This window comes from Argopecten irradians, chromosome 13, assembly GCF_041381155.1.
Source record: "Argopecten irradians isolate NY chromosome 13, Ai_NY, whole genome shotgun sequence".
NCBI classification, from domain to species: Eukaryota; Metazoa; Mollusca; class Bivalvia; order Pectinida; family Pectinidae; genus Argopecten; species Argopecten irradians.
Genome location: NC_091146.1, coordinates 30237648 through 30253582, shown reverse-complemented (window position 1 = coordinate 30253582; position 15935 = coordinate 30237648). Strand labels below are relative to the sequence as shown.

The 15935-nt window shown below is 37.2% G+C and overlaps 1 protein-coding gene across 2 annotated transcripts in view; it reads right to left on the bottom strand.

Annotated features, from left to right (window-relative positions):
* LOC138305442 (uncharacterized) overlaps nt 1-15935 on the bottom strand; it is a 66535-nt gene that overhangs the window by 32466 nt on the left and 18134 nt on the right. Inside the window, exons 11-12 of one of the 2 annotated variants that reach the window (XM_069245670.1) lie at nt 10808-10932; nt 9328-9647 (exon numbers count right to left, since the gene is read on the bottom strand). The exons of the other annotated variant lie outside the window; for it this stretch is intronic. Coding sequence (XP_069101771.1) covers nt 9328-9647; nt 10808-10932 — 445 coding nt within the window. The remainder of the gene's footprint in view (nt 1-9327; nt 9648-10807; nt 10933-15935) is intronic. 2 annotated transcript variants of the gene reach the window in all.

Genomic DNA, 15935 nt, shown 5'->3' with positions numbered 1-15935 from the left:
TGTAGCTCCATATTAATTCTTAGCATATTAAAGCACCGATTATCTTTGATTAATAATTTACGTTGTATATAATACGTAATGAAGGAATTTTTATCCAAAACCCACCAATGTTACCTATGATACTGATTGAAATACAGGTAAATCTCAAGTGACTTTACAGGTGAAAATAAAGACAGCTTATATGAAACAGTATATAATTGCCTTCCTATTGTTTCCTAAAACAACACCTACCTGTTGTTGATAAATATGTTGGCGTTAAGAGAACACCCCTTTGTAAGACTGTGCCAGGTGGTAGAGATTAGTTCCGCTCGAGTGATCACACATAAAATGCAAGTGAGAATCAGGAGTATGTTTATGTAAGTTTTAATTACTAATCTCTGATGATTGTTGATAAAATATAACTCAGGATAATTGCTAAACATTTAACCGTTTTCTCCACGTTTGTTGTAGATTGAAACAGCTTTTTAAGTGCCGTTCTACGGAAGAATTATGAAAAAGAAATCGGCATTTTCATCGATCTACAAATGAAGTAGTCCAAAAAAATCTCACTTCGAGTTATACGAACATTTTATGTATGATTTTTGTCATTCGGACCAAAAATACGTTATATATATTATCAGAACGTCAAGCTCCTGTAGGCCTACATGTGATGAAAGTGGCTAAAATGTTTTTAGTGACAACCTCTATACGTGCTTTAATATGTATATATAATCTGATAATGTATACATGTGCTTATAAAATTATCGATAATTATGGATGTGGTAAATATATTCATACCTTATTAACTGCCGTAAGTTGGAAGATTACGCCAGCTTGGACATTTAGAAAATGTTCATCGTCTCTCACGCGCTATTTGATCAGTTTACAAAGTTTATCCTAAATTTTCTTAGAGTTGTCTTTCTTCCATTGTGGATTTACACGTACATGTGGCATAGCGCAGCCGTGATAAACAAATCTCCATTTCGTCCTGAGATTTATTTGCTCCCGAACTAATATGATTCAAATTACAAAAATCATTATTGTAAAAAATTTTATGTTTGAGGTGAAACATTGATTTCATTTTTTCCGTTGCGGGATAATTGTCACTAGTAGGGGCAAAACGCGTGGGGCGAAGCGAAGCATTTTCGGGACGAAACGTCTTCATGCATTGTTAACAACATTTTCGGGACGGAAAGTCTAGATACATTGTAAACAATTCAAGTGAAAATTTTCCAACCTAAGATCATTTGGATAGTGTATATGGTAAGGATATGAAAGCAGTTATCTACTTCTCCTATTTCAACATTACAGATACTCTTATTTCAGTAACTTTCATATTCAAAATTTGCTATTTAAAATTCCCGTTAAAATCAAAGTTGTTGAATACACTGCCGTTAGGAGCGCTAGTATCTGCGAGCAAGTTCTAAGCCAATCAAATTGAGGAAATTGACTGAAAGAGAATTTTGCAACCACTATCACAATGGCGAGGTGATCCTCGCCAAAAAATACTTGTTTTCGTGCATATAAACAACCTTGGTTACCACTATTAATATTATCTTTCCATTTTATACACCGTACTATAATTTGATAAACCGGAAGTGACGAAAATTTGAATAGGAATTAACCTAGATTATACAGCGATGCTATGGGTCAGCTCTTAAATGTGTGATTATTCCGTGGATTAATGTTATGTCATACATATTCTTATACCAGGATGTGTTCATGGATAACTACTGATTCACGCTATACATGTTTTTTTGACATTCTGGTAAGTTTTTCACTTGGTAATTAAGCGTCAAAGTTCCGCTCTAATTCGAGGGCGGAACTTGCGAAGACTCGTATAGGGTTCGGGCATTAGATCTCGATATTGCACATCAGAATTTTCTCAATATCGAGATCTAATATTATTGGATTAGTTTTAGGATATGTGCCTCTAATTAGTGCTTTGTACTGTAGCCACCGGGAGGATGTTTGAATAAGTCATTGGTGGCAGCTATTTGTCTATGTGTGTATATGATTTAGGCTATTTTTAGTAACAAATCCATACTCATACTCTTATTGGACTAGTTTACGTATAATAAGTAAGTTTGTGATTCCCCCCGACCTGGTTTATACGGTCGTGTTACGTTGTCGAGCTTTAATGTTGAGACGTAGACTGGCCACCTGTCTCTAGAATATTAAAAAAATCACTAAAATTTGGCTTGATTATTTTTGTCTCTACTACATGCACTGATTAACTAGGGGGAGATAATCTAGTAAAGAATTCTGCTGAGAAAGTCTTATCAACAACTTAGGGTCTGGTGGCCAGTCTAGTTGAGACGTGACGGTTACAGTCGTATCACAACACATGTACTAACTGTACACTTCGCCAGTTAGTTACTTCTGCTTTCAAAGTCTAAACAAAAGAGATCAAAAAGCCAAATAAATATCTTACCCAACACTTCGATCATGTACCGAGAAACACCGCCACAACAAAACTGCCACAACAAAAAGTAAACTTTCCAGCAGAGTTCAGCATCCCTTTGTCGCTACTTCCGGTACATCTCCCTCGCATTGTCTAATTTTTAACCAAAAGGAATTTTGAGTTCCGGAAAATCAGTTCTACACTATGTGTACAAGAACGATAACTCCGGAAACACCTAGAAGATTGCAGAATTTACACAAAAATCGGTAAAAATCATACAATTAGCGGTAAACATGATTTACGTGGTGTGTGTGTGTGTGATGGTGAGGGTGTGTGTGTGTTTGCATTCTAGAAAATGGCTTCGGCATACAGTATGTTACAGAGTTGTAGGCTGCCTTCGTATCTGATCGGAACCCCTGTAGAGTATCGAGGATGATTTCGCTATGATTGCTTTAATTTGTTATTGTATTATGACCACATATTGACAACATATTTTTTGTTGTTAGTTGTTGACTGAAATTACAACAAAAACGAACGTATTTACTATTATATGATGCGATATTAATCAATTTTATTATGATATAATAATAAAACACTACTTTTATTTCAAAAAATAAATCATTTATTTGAAACCAAAAGTAGGTACATGTAAATATAGATTTAGAATTCTACGAATTTAGCCGGGAGAACCTTAGTTGTGCGAAATTAGACGGTCAGACCGATTATGCATAAGATGGGATGAACTTCCAGTTATGACGTCATCAAGATGGCCGCCATCTCGAATTTCACTAAAAATTAAGGATTAACTTGAATAGATTTTTATGTTATGGAGATATAACACAAAAATCTGAGTGTACTCTAAATAAACCGCGAAGCGGTTTATGATGAGAGTACACTCAGATTTTTATGTTATATCTCCATAACATAAAAAATCTATTCAAATTAATCCTTATAATTCAATTTACTAAAGATAATCTCTTCAACATTTAAAATTCATTTTGGGACTCTTTTGTCTATGAAATTATTACGCCGTCATCTCAGCCAATCAGAAGCGACGTTACAAACGGCGACGTCATTTTTTCCTTTATGGGCTGATAAAGTAAATTTTTAAGCCAATGGAAATGCTCGTAACAAGCAACATTGAATTATTGAAAAATAGTCATAACATTGACATTTTTCAACCGAAGTAGACAAATGAGGTATCAAAATGACCACAAGAGAACAGCAAATACATATCAGGACCAACTTATTCAATATATATACATATGTATAGTGAATTGTACGCAGGAATCGAAAAAATCAGATTTTAAGCTCAAAAATGGTAAATTTTCAGCAATTTTTAGCTCACCTGGCCCGAAGGGCCGGTGAGCTTATGTCATGGCGCGGCGTCCGTCGTCCGTCGTCCGTCGTCCGTCCGTCCGTCCGTCCGTCGTCCGTCTGTCCGTCAACATTTCCTTTAAATCGCTACTAGTCATAGAGTTCTGCATGGATTGTAACCAAATTTGGCCACAAGCATCCTTGGGGGAGGGGGAACAGAACTTATATAAATTTTGGCTCTGGTCCCCCAGGGGCAGGAGGGGCGGGGCCCAATAGGGGAAATAGAGGTAAATCCTATAAATCGCTACTTGTCTTAGAGTTCTGCATGGATTGTAACCAAATTTGGCCACAAACATCCTTGGGGGAGGGGGAACAGAACTTGTATAAATTTTGGCTCTGATCCCCCAGGGGCAGGAGGGGCGGGGCCCAATAGGGGAAATAGAGGTAAATCCTTTAAATTGCTACTAGTCATAGAGTTCTGAATGGAAGGTAACCAAATTTGGCCACAAACATCCTTGGGGGAGGGGGAACAGAACTTGTATAAATTTTGGCTCTGATCCCCCAGGGGCAGGAGGGGCGAGGCCCAATAGGGGAAATAGAGGTAAATCCTTTAAATCGCTACTAGTCATAGAGTTCAACATGAATTGTAACCAAATTTGGCTACAAACATCCTTGGAGGAAGGGGAACACAACTTGTATAAATTTTGGCTCTGACCCCCCGGGGGCAGGAGGGGTGGGGCCCAATAGGGGAAATAGAGGTAAATCCTTTAAATCGCTACTAGTCATAGAGTTCTACATGGATTGTAACCAAATTTGGCCAGAAACATCCTTGGGGGAAGGGGAACAGAACTTGTATAAAATTTGGCTCTGGCCCCTCGGGGGTTGGAGGGGTGGGGCCAAAAAGGGGAAATAGAGGTAAATCCTTTAAATCGCTACTAGTCATAGAGTTCTGCATGGAATGTAACCAAATTTGGCCAGAAATATTCTTGGGAGAATAAGAACTGAGTTTGTATAAATTATGACTCTGGTCCCGGGGGGCAGGAGGGGCGGGGCCCTATAGGGGAATTATAGGTAAATCCTATAAATCGGTACTTGTCCTAGAGTTCTACATGGATTGTAACCAAATTTGGCCATAAACATCCTTGGGGTAAGAGAACAGAAGTTGTATAAATTTTGGCTCTGACCCTCCGGGGGCAGGAAACATCGCTTGCATGGGTAACCAAATTTGGCCAGAAACATCCTTGGGGGAAGGGGGACAGAACTTGTATAAATTTTGGCTTTGGCCCCCCGGGGCAGAACGGGTGGGGCCCAATAGGGGAAATAAAGGTAAATCCTATAAATCGCTACTTGTCCTAGCGTTTTGCTTGGATTTTGACCAAATTTGGCCATAAACATCCTTTGGGGAAGGTGAACAGAACTTGTATAAATTTTGGCTCTGACCCCCTGGGGGCAGGAGGGGTGGGGCCCAATAGGGGATTTAGAGGTTAATATTAAAATTCCTTTCAGGAAAGAAACAATGAAGCTGTATTCAAAACATTATTTGGCATTGCAAACCAGGTGAGCGATACAGGCCCTCTGGGCCTCTTGTTTCATATTTGGCTTGACGCAATAAAAAATGTTTCCCAACAACAAATTATTATTTATTCAGTTATTTGCTCTCTTGTCAAACAGTAAAATCAATAACAAAAATATATAGAAATGCAAAAGAGAATTATTGTTATATCATCATTTGGTTTACAAAACATCATCGGATGCGTAATGGGTTTTTTCCCAAGCCGTCAACACTACAGTTTCCTGGTGTCTTAGAATTTCCTGAATATAACATTGGCTATTAACGATTTAGATCTTAACAAATTTGAATTTAAAGTTGGCTGTGTCATGGATATCTATGTGGGACTTCAAAGAAATCCATTTTCATGTTCGAAATTTTGTAGACTAGTAGCGTCTCAAACTGAATTATTACAACAAAACGCCAACTAATAGCTATATGGTAACAAATTAAATCTAGTGTGAGCCTGTCATTCCGTAAATACCATGACACTTTCCCAAACGTTTTGTGCCTTTTAGAATGAGCACATCCATTGTTATTTCCTGTGTATAACGTAAGGAAATGTCAGATGGTTAATGTAGTTCTTTGTCTTCGATGGCGATGAGCTGATGAGCTGATGTGACATTACATTACCGGGTTTCCATCATGGTTCTAATTAACTTGCCAACCGTCCATAGCCAGACTTAACATAAGAAACATCGGTTTCAGGGATGTTGGAGTTCTTCCTTTTTCCAACCTACATGTAGTGATTCAGATATCGTATATGATGTTCCAGACTTTCCCGGCATGACGGAAAAGACACCAGATCCACATTCTGCAAAGGTTCTGCTGGTTCTCCTTAATTCGTATGAAGCACAATTCTTCATTCTTGTGAACCCTCAGTGACCATAGATGGCACAGGTGGATTCTTTGAGGTCATAAATGAGGTCTGCACTGAAGTTCCACTATTTGCCAAGTCTGGAAAGCACTGTAGACAATTTTTTTCTGGAGAGTCTTCAATGGTCTCTTACATGTAAATTTACGCATACACAAGATGTGACACAAACCAGCGCCTTCAAGGGAGTGGGAAAAGTCAGACCAATGAAAAACATTTAACATTAATGACCTCATTAATGACCTCGAGGATATCACCTGTACCGTTTATGGTCGCACGAGAGTTCACAAGATTGATGCATGGTACTTTATACGAATGTTGTGCTAAGTAGAACCAATTCCACCACTCGAAGAATGTGTATCTGGTGTAATTTCCATTATGCCGGAGAAGTCTGAAACAGCATATACGATATGTTAGAATCTGAGGGAAATCCCACATCTCTTAATCTGTTGTTCCTGATATGAACTCTGGCCATGGATGGGTTATGAAAGATGACAGGCTAGAACAACACTGGTAATGTAGTGTCACATCAGCTCATCGACATTGAAGACGACGCTCTGGCGTTCGACGAATTTGATACTGATATCTCGATTACTCTGATTTGGCTACCAGCTACCAGATATGCCGAGTCTCTTCATCAGTGGAAAGAGCAGTGAAGCGAGAAAGCACGCACAATGATAATGGTTATCATTAAGAGCCAGTGAAAGAAATATGTGACACTGTAGTAACCATTTGACATTTTGCTTATGTTATGCATAGGAAATAAACAATCAATGTGCTTAATTTCAAAGACACAAACGTTCTGGAAACTGTTGATGATATTAAGGGAAACACAGGATTAGCTTAAGTTACCCTTTGTTACGCTATCAGTAGGTGTTGTGCTGTAATAATTATTTTTGAGACGCTGCTAATCTCAAAAATTTCAAACATGAAAATGGATTATGTTAAACCCTACCTTGTCCCACCTAAATATTCTGTCAACTTAACATTATTTTTTTACTTATAAATCGTCATTAGTCAATGTTCTATTTAAGGAAATTATAATACATCAGGAAACTGTAGTGTCAGCGATTTGGAGTTCTAAAAATATTTTTGTTGTTTATTCTGATTGACAAGAGATCAAATAACCGATTACGAATGATAGTTTGTTGTGTTGGGAAACATTTTCGCTGCGTCAAGCAAAAATATGATAAATTTGCTGAAAAATCACCATTTTTGCGCTTAAAATCTTATTTTTTTTTCATTTCCTGCGTACAATTCACTAAATATATTGGATTATTTGGTCCTGACATGTATTTTTTTGTTCTATTGTGGTCATTTTGATACCTCATTTGTCTACTTCAATTGAAAAATGTCAATGTTATGACTATTTTTCACTTTTTAGTGAAATTCGAGATTGCGGCCATCTTGATGACGTAATAACCGAAACTTATGGAATGTTAAAATTGGTTTTTGTTGTTGTTTAAACTGATTGATAAGTGGTCAAAAAACTGATCAGAAGTAATAGTTTGCTGTTGGGAAACATTTTTTCTGCGTCAAGCAAAATATGAAAAAATTGCTGAAAAATCACCACTTTGAGATTTAAATCCGATGTTTTAATTTCCTGCGTAGAAACCACTACATATATTGGATTATTTGGTCCCGATATGTTTTTATTGTTCTGTTGTGGTCATTTTGATACCTCATTTGTCTACTTCGGTTAAAAAATGTCAATGTTATGACTAATTTTCGTTTTTTTAGTGAAATTTGAGATGGCGGCCATCTTAATGACGTCATAACCGGAAGTTCATCCCAACTTATTCAATGTTAACATATTGATTTGTGATCAGTGGGTCTTAAGGGTTAAGACAAATATTGGTTCGGAGGTTTGAGGGGGGGGGTGTGCATGTGGGACCCTCCTAGCCAATGGCCTATTTGATTTCCGCACAGTTCGGCGACGAACGATCAGTTTGCAAAAAAGTTTTTGATTGGTTGACCAATCGGGGACCAGTATCAGTGTGAATGTAACACTTTGATGGACTTGTAGTTTGAAAGTAGACGGGACCATTGTATGTTGCTTTAAAAAAATAAGTTTTTACCAAGTCGTTTAAAGATTTTAGCCTATTTGACCCGATACCAATGAATGAAGGTCAAGGTCATTTATTTTCTCAAACTTGGTAGCCCTTCATCCTAGCATGCCACAGGCCTAATATCAGGTTTCTAGGCCTCTTAGTTATAAACAAGAAGTTGTTTAAAGGATTTTAGCCTATTTGACCCCTGTGACCTTGAATGAAGGTCAAGGTCATTTATTTGAACAAACTTGGTAGCCCTTCATCCCAGCATCCTACAGGCCAAATATCAGTACCCTGGGCCTTCTGGTTCTTGAGAAGAAGTTGTTTAAAGATTTAAGCCTTTTTGACCCTCGTGACCTTGAATGAAGGTCAAGGTCATTTATTTGAACAAACTTGGTAGCCCTTCATCCCAGCATACCACAGGCCTAATATCAGGTCTCTAGGCCTCTTAGTTATTCACAAAAAGTTGTTTAAAGGATTTTAGCCTATTTGACCCCTGTGACCTTGAATGAAGGTCAAGGTCATTTATTTGAACAAACTTGTTAGCCCTTCATCCCAGCATCCTACAGGCCAAATATCAGTATCCTGGGCCTTCTGGTTTTTGAGAAGAAGTTGTTTAAAGATTTTAGCCTTGTTGACCCCTGTGACCTTGAATGAAGGTCAATGTCATTCATTTGAACAAACTTGGTAGCCCTCCATCCCAGCAACCTACAGGCCAAATATGAGTACCCTGGGCCTTCCGGTTATTGAGAAGAAGTCGTTTGAATAAAAAGTTTACGCACGGCGCACGGCGGACGGCGGACGGCGCACGGCGCACGACGACGGACGGTGCATGATGACAATAGGTCATCCTGACCCTTCGGGTCAGATGACCTAAAAAAGGCAAAACTAATTGCGCCATTACTTTGTACGCTCAGACGAAAAAGAAATCAAGATGTTTAACCCTTCCACTATGATTAAAACGTTAATGAAAACATTCATACCAGTGAAGTTTTCAGCGAGTATGATAACATGTGTACAACTTGCCACTTCTGGTAATAATATATTTTTCAGGTAAACAAATCCTGCTAATATTGTGCTAAGAAAAATCACTAATTATATAATATAATTGACATATATGTATACAGCATGCATCTATATTCAGTAATCTTACCGCAAGAAAGTCTTTATTTCATCCGAGTCTCCAATAGAGACTTCATTCCTTGAATCAATATCTATAACCTCAGATAGTTTGACGATGTATCGCTTTTGTTGTTTCAAACTTCGTAGATCTATATCGAGGTTTAACCAGGTTGCTGGAATCATCTTGTCCCAATTCTTCTGGTGTTTAGCAACTTCGACAATGTGATCCCTTATTTGTTGAAAACCAGGCTCATCCTTGTTTGTGTTGTCTATGAGATACACATTGGTATCGCTAGATATTCCTCCCATCGAATCAAACAGTTTGTCTTTACTTTCTTTCTTTTCTTTTTCCTGAAGACAATATAAGAAGACACAACATGAATATACCGCAGTCTCCCAAAACACGCACATCGCACAACATATATACAGCACACCACATACATGGGAGACCGTCCTTACATGACCATAGCTGTTAATAGGACGTTAATCAATCAGTCAAACAAACAAACAATATTTAAAGGGCAAAAGTCTCACTATACAAGAAGAAACAACACGAACATCCTGCAGTCTCCCAAAACACGCACCTTGCACTTCACACACGCTACACACTGCATACATGGGAGGCCGTCCTTACAAGACACAGGCTGTTAAAAGGACGTTAAAATAATCAAACAAGCAAACAAACAATACAACATTAGTTTTATACCTTGCCGTGAGACGCCTATTCACATTTTTGCAAGCAGTACACCTAGTCGGTGTGGATAACGGTTTGGAATGATGGACGAATTATCTGATTTAATCACCATAAGATTTTTCTGTGTTTTAGAAGGTTGTCATAATGGTTAGTTGGTTAGCGAAAATTCTTCAAAACACATTAGGTCATTTGAGGACGGTCTCTTTTGCATAACACCCTAAGTCATTTGAGGAGGGTATCCCTCGCATATAGATATTTACGAAAAAATGGCGATGATGTCACACAAAAGAAGTTTGAATTTACGAATTAAAGTTTAAAGATATAAAAGTGACATTTTAATTAGCGATTTGTGTTCTCTTTGTCGAACGATAGCCATTGCAGTGCCATGACCCTGACTGTTTATCAATCTGATTAAAATACAGATCCTTATAACCACTCCGTTATCAAACGTAGTGATAATAAGGATATGTATTTTAATCAGATTGACTGTTTATAGGATTTTAATTAATCATTCAAACACTGCCAAGACCACAAATTAGTCCATTTTCAAAATAAAAAAAATATCTACATGTATTTTTAAACTTTTTTTGAAATCTTTAGATTAACTGATATGCAAATGAGTTGAGTTACTTTTTTAAATTTTATTTCGGGAATATTTGATATCGAATCTCAACAACGGAAGTCGGCATTGGAATGTGCACGCATCTACAGAAAACGGATAAGTTTTTATCGGAACGATTTCAATTAACACTTTTATCTTTAGCTATCAGCATTTAACATATCGTTGATATAAACAATTTAAATTTACATTACATACCGAGTTTCCTAGTTTGTCCAAATGAGAGCCGACGAGTATTATCGGTGGCGTGAGTTTGGAAGTGGTTGTTTCCGATTGTTCTGTTGAATAGGTCTTTATCAAATCTTGCCACGTGTACAGTTTTTCTGTAATAAAGAAATCATTTATATAAATATAAGTTTGTAAAAAAAATACACGATATGGAAACTTTGTCATATACATAATTGCCGTTACAATCTAAATGGCGGGAAAAAAGATATTCCTACCCGAAAAGCCGATTTATAGAATCGGGCAGGATCTTGCAGGATCGAGCAGAATCGGACAGAGTCGGGCAGGATCAGAGTACATAATAGTCATTAAAATGATACAAATGTATTAAATTAAAGTGTAGATATCAATATTATAAATTTGTTAACCTATTTTGACCAAAAAAATAAAATATAAATATATATATATGTATTTTTCTCGCATAGTCTAAAAGAAATTTACAGTGCAGGATCGGTCAATTTTAAAACAAATACATCATCTAAATCAGAGAAATAATATAGTTTTACCGTTAAATATTCTATAAAAGCTTATTTTACGTTCAATTTGAACATATTGTTAAACAACCAATATGTATGGACTATAACGAAAAAGTTATTGTACTGCACAAGTAAGGTGGCTTGAATACAAAAAGTTGATATTTATATATACATGAACACTTTGCCCAGAAACTGACTTCGTGTCGCCAGGATCATTTATTTGAACTTTATTTTCTACGTTAATATGTCAATAATAATTAATATAATTATCATGTCTTTTACCCAATAGGTTCCATAACAGTTAAGCAGAACAATACTTGTGAGATGTAATTTGCTTCCTTTATAGGCAGGATCGGCCTTTATTTCGGCAGGTTCGGACTCTAATAAAGCAGGATCGGACTCAAATAAGAATAGATCGGACTCTAAAAAGGCAGAATGGGACACTTCGACAGACAAGCAGACAGACAGTCAAGCCAATTCAATATGCGACTGAACTCTTTGTTGTGCGGGATGGGGTGGGGTAAAGCAATGTTTTATTATATTACATTTTCAAAAGGCATTCTTGTTAATTAACATACTAAATGCTAAAATAATAGGAATTAAAAGGTGATCTACCTTTAAACTTGAAGTTTTGGATGCCAAAGGAGGTATTATTGCATATTTGACAATATGACCTTTGACCCCTTACTTTGACCTCACCGCATGGTCGAAAACTTATGCCGAAAGAGGATGACCTACTGAACATTTTGGTATATGGTGTCAAAACTTAATCAAGAAGTGCACACGGAGCCCCCAAAACCCGACATACGCCACCGGACTATAAGGCAGGATCGGACTTTAAAAAGGCAGAATCGGACTTGAAAAAGGCAGGATCAGAATCTAAAAAGGTAGAAATTTTGTTCTTTTTTTATTTTGGCTGGAAATCGGATAGGATAGGATAGGACTCAGCTACGATGATATAATGATAATAATTGTGTTTTATACCATCGCATTGCCCAGGTCTGCATTTAATTTGGTAGGATCGGGCTTTCATTTGGCAGGATCAGACTTTATTTAGGCAAGATCAGACTCTTAATAACGTCCTGTATCGTAATTGTCGATCTTTCGCCGGTCCCTGGCACACTTTATACTATGTCGTCGTTCACCGCCCCGACCTATTTCTAGGTATTCCATAGTAAGGAAATGGTGGCGGTTTACTTATCGCGCTACCTATCACTTCACGTATCGTATTTGCATATTTTTTAGGAAAGTTATTACTTTTGTCGTTCAGTCGATGTCGTTTTTACAGCAGTTTTTCGGTTTACCTGTCCCAGTAACGTCTGAATCTGTGAAAATGTCTATTGCGTTCGTCGGTGGTCTTCCTAACCCAAACGTCTCTGGTTGTTACATAGTCGTTGCGGTTCACTAACCTTTGTCTGTAAAATGTCCTCCAAACGTCTTTTGAAGTATGTCAAGAAATTTGGAGCTGTAGATTGACATGTCTCAAATTCGTCACAGTTGATAGCTTTAACCATGGTGCGTTCGTCATCAGTCCCGATCACTAAGTTTGATAGGTCAGTACCAGTCAGTTTACACCTAATGTGTGCGAAAAAGCTGCTGTAGCTTTCGTGGTCACTGCTGTCATGTATAAACATGGGCTCGGCGATAGTATCTTGTTTCGTCACTGTCAACTGTTTAGAGCATGAAGCCGTCACATGTATATCGCACAGACAAAAAGTCTTGTCAAACCTTAGAACTGTTCGTCCAGCACAACATAAATTCTTTGTCTGTCAAGTGTTCGTCTGTGTAAAAGGACAACACCTGGAGTTTTGCCTGAAAAATGTATAACGGATCTTACAAATGGATGATTGTCTTTTATAAAATTCTGAAGTTGAATTATGTTGTCGACAATGTTTGTTCGTCCACATGTCAACTGTCCAGTCTGATCTTGTCGGTTTCGTATTTACTGTCGTCGTTTAGCGTCTCTTTCTTGTTTATATGATTTTGGACCTGACAATACGTCGTGATTAATTGTTTTTTTTTTTATTAATTAACGTCCTATTAACAGCTATGGTCATGTAAGGACGGCCTCCCATGTATGCGGTGTGTTGCATGTATGTTGTGCGAGGTGCGTGTTTTGGGAGACTGTGGTATGTTCATGTTGTGTCTTCTTGTAGAGTGGAACTGTTGCCAATTGTTAATTTGGTATAGATTTTTTAGGTCTGGAATTTCCGTCTCTAACCAGTTCGTTCATTTCGCCCAAAACGTCAGTCGGCGTCCATACGTAGTCATTTGTATCTGTCTTCGTGTTCTCATGGGATACCAGTCCAGGATATATACCGCAATATTCTACAACTGCTAAGTGTCTGTTACTATTGATTCTACCCCGTGATCCCGACCATGTCACGCGTTTTTTGTAACTATTGTCAGGTGTTAACGTCCGATATTGTCTTTGAACCTATATCAAATCATCCGGCCGTGGCTGGGGGTCAAATGGTGTATAGGAACGAGTTCCTTTCGCAACGGCTTCCTTACAGTACATATTTTGTCCGTCAATCGTTCGCGTAAACAGTTTCTTCAAGTCATGTCCGTCATCAATAATGGAATACGTCGTTTTTGGTGAATACCGACTGTTAGTATCCAAACCCTACAGTCGTTAGAAAATGCAATAGTCATATTTTTGTCCGTTTTTGAAATTTGTTTCTTCTACTAAGTTACAATCCTTACTGCCTAAACTGTCATTTATGTCCCTTTCCTTAAACATTTCTGTCCAGTCACGGCTGTCTTCAAATGCATTAAAATGCATCACCGTCTTCGTCATTTCCTTCGCTTTCTCTTTTCTGTACATTTTTCCCCTCTTTCTCTCAAGTACTTCCCTTTCTCACAAAAGACTTTTTTTTCTTTTTCTCTTTTGCATGTTTCCCAAAGTTCAGCTCATTCTTATTTCCCTCTTTCTTTTCTTTTGCCCTTCTCTCCTTTGCTTTCCTCCATTCTGACGTCATTGTTTTTCACTTCGCTATCACAGTTCTCTTTCAAGCCGCCGTCCCTCTCCAATTTTGCACCATATCCCTTCCATCGTTTCCTGCAACCTCCTTTTTTTCATTCATTCCGCCATTGCTATCCCATTTGTCTCCTCTCTATCTCCACTATTTCTCTCCACTTTCTCACTCCCTGCCTGTCTCTTATCTTTCATGTTTACCTCACAACACTTCCCCTCCCCTTTCTCTCCACATTCATTCTCTCTTGTTTCTCCATACTCTGCACTATCTTTCAATACACAACCGTCTGTCAAATTGATTCCGATCCTGCCGAAATAAAGTCCGATCCTGACTTTTAAGTGTCCTATCCTGCCTTTTTAGGGTCCGATCCTGCCTTTTTAGGGTCCGATCCTGTCTTTTAAGGATCCAATGCTACCTTTTTAGAGTCTGATCCTGCCGAAATAAAGTCAAATCCTGCCTACCTATAATGGAACCTATTGAGTAAAAGATATAATAATAATACTAATTATTACTGATATATTAACATAGAAAATAAATGATCCTGGCGAAATTTGTATACCGTATTTTTTTTAACTGAGCCACGCTACTTTTACCTTGTTTAGTACATTAAACTTCTTGCCATATTTCATATATAATGGTATTGGTTGTATAAAATAACGTGTAATAGAGGTAATAATTAAGTGTTTCACACAAAATCTATATATCAGTAAAAACCATTAAAAAGTCTATTTCTGCTCGATCATGTAAATCGTCATTAAGATCATTTAACACTCATCTAAGCTAGCGCAATGTACATTGATAAATTGTCCCTTTTCAGTTCATACATATATCAATTACTTAACTAATACTAATAATGTTATTCTTATCAAATCTTATTAACAGTAGTATATGTAGAGTCCACTTTATCCGAACCGCAAATTGCAATTGACTTTACACCATTAGTAATAAATAGATTTTGTGAAAATATCTATATAATTCATTGTTTTGATTTTTTTTTCTTCTCGAATTTAGATTAGCTAGTCTATCAGTTATAAAATTGATCGATCCTTATCGGTAATTTTCTGTCCGACCTGCATGAAAAATATGATTTTGATACTTTGTGGTCAAAATAGGTTAACAAATTGATAATATTGATATCTACACTTTAATTTTATATAAATTATCCTTTTAAATGGACAATTTAGCAGGGCTAATTATATTACATAACAACGAAACAAAAAGACATAAATGTATTGTTCTACATTCCTTATGAAACATATAACATGAAATATTAGACAAAAGAACATACATCTAATAAGGTAAACACACTACTGTAAGAGCGATTTGAGTAGTTCTAGACGAAAAAAATTCTTTTACTACACTGGCAAGGGCCTGGGTTCGGCATAAAAGGCATCCGACCACGAGTTTGAACATTTCACATACATTTCACTAGGTGGACTTTTCTGGCACAACACAGTAAAACCAACTAATTTAATTTCTATTAGAACTGGTTTGTTTCCGAAATATGTGCAACTTTTAATATACTCTTGGATTGAATGATCCTTTTAACGACTTTTTTTTTGTACCCCGATTCTGCCCAATCTGCCAGCCTGCCCGATTTTGTAAATCGTCTTTTTCTGTTAGAAGATGGTGTGCTGTGTAACCAAT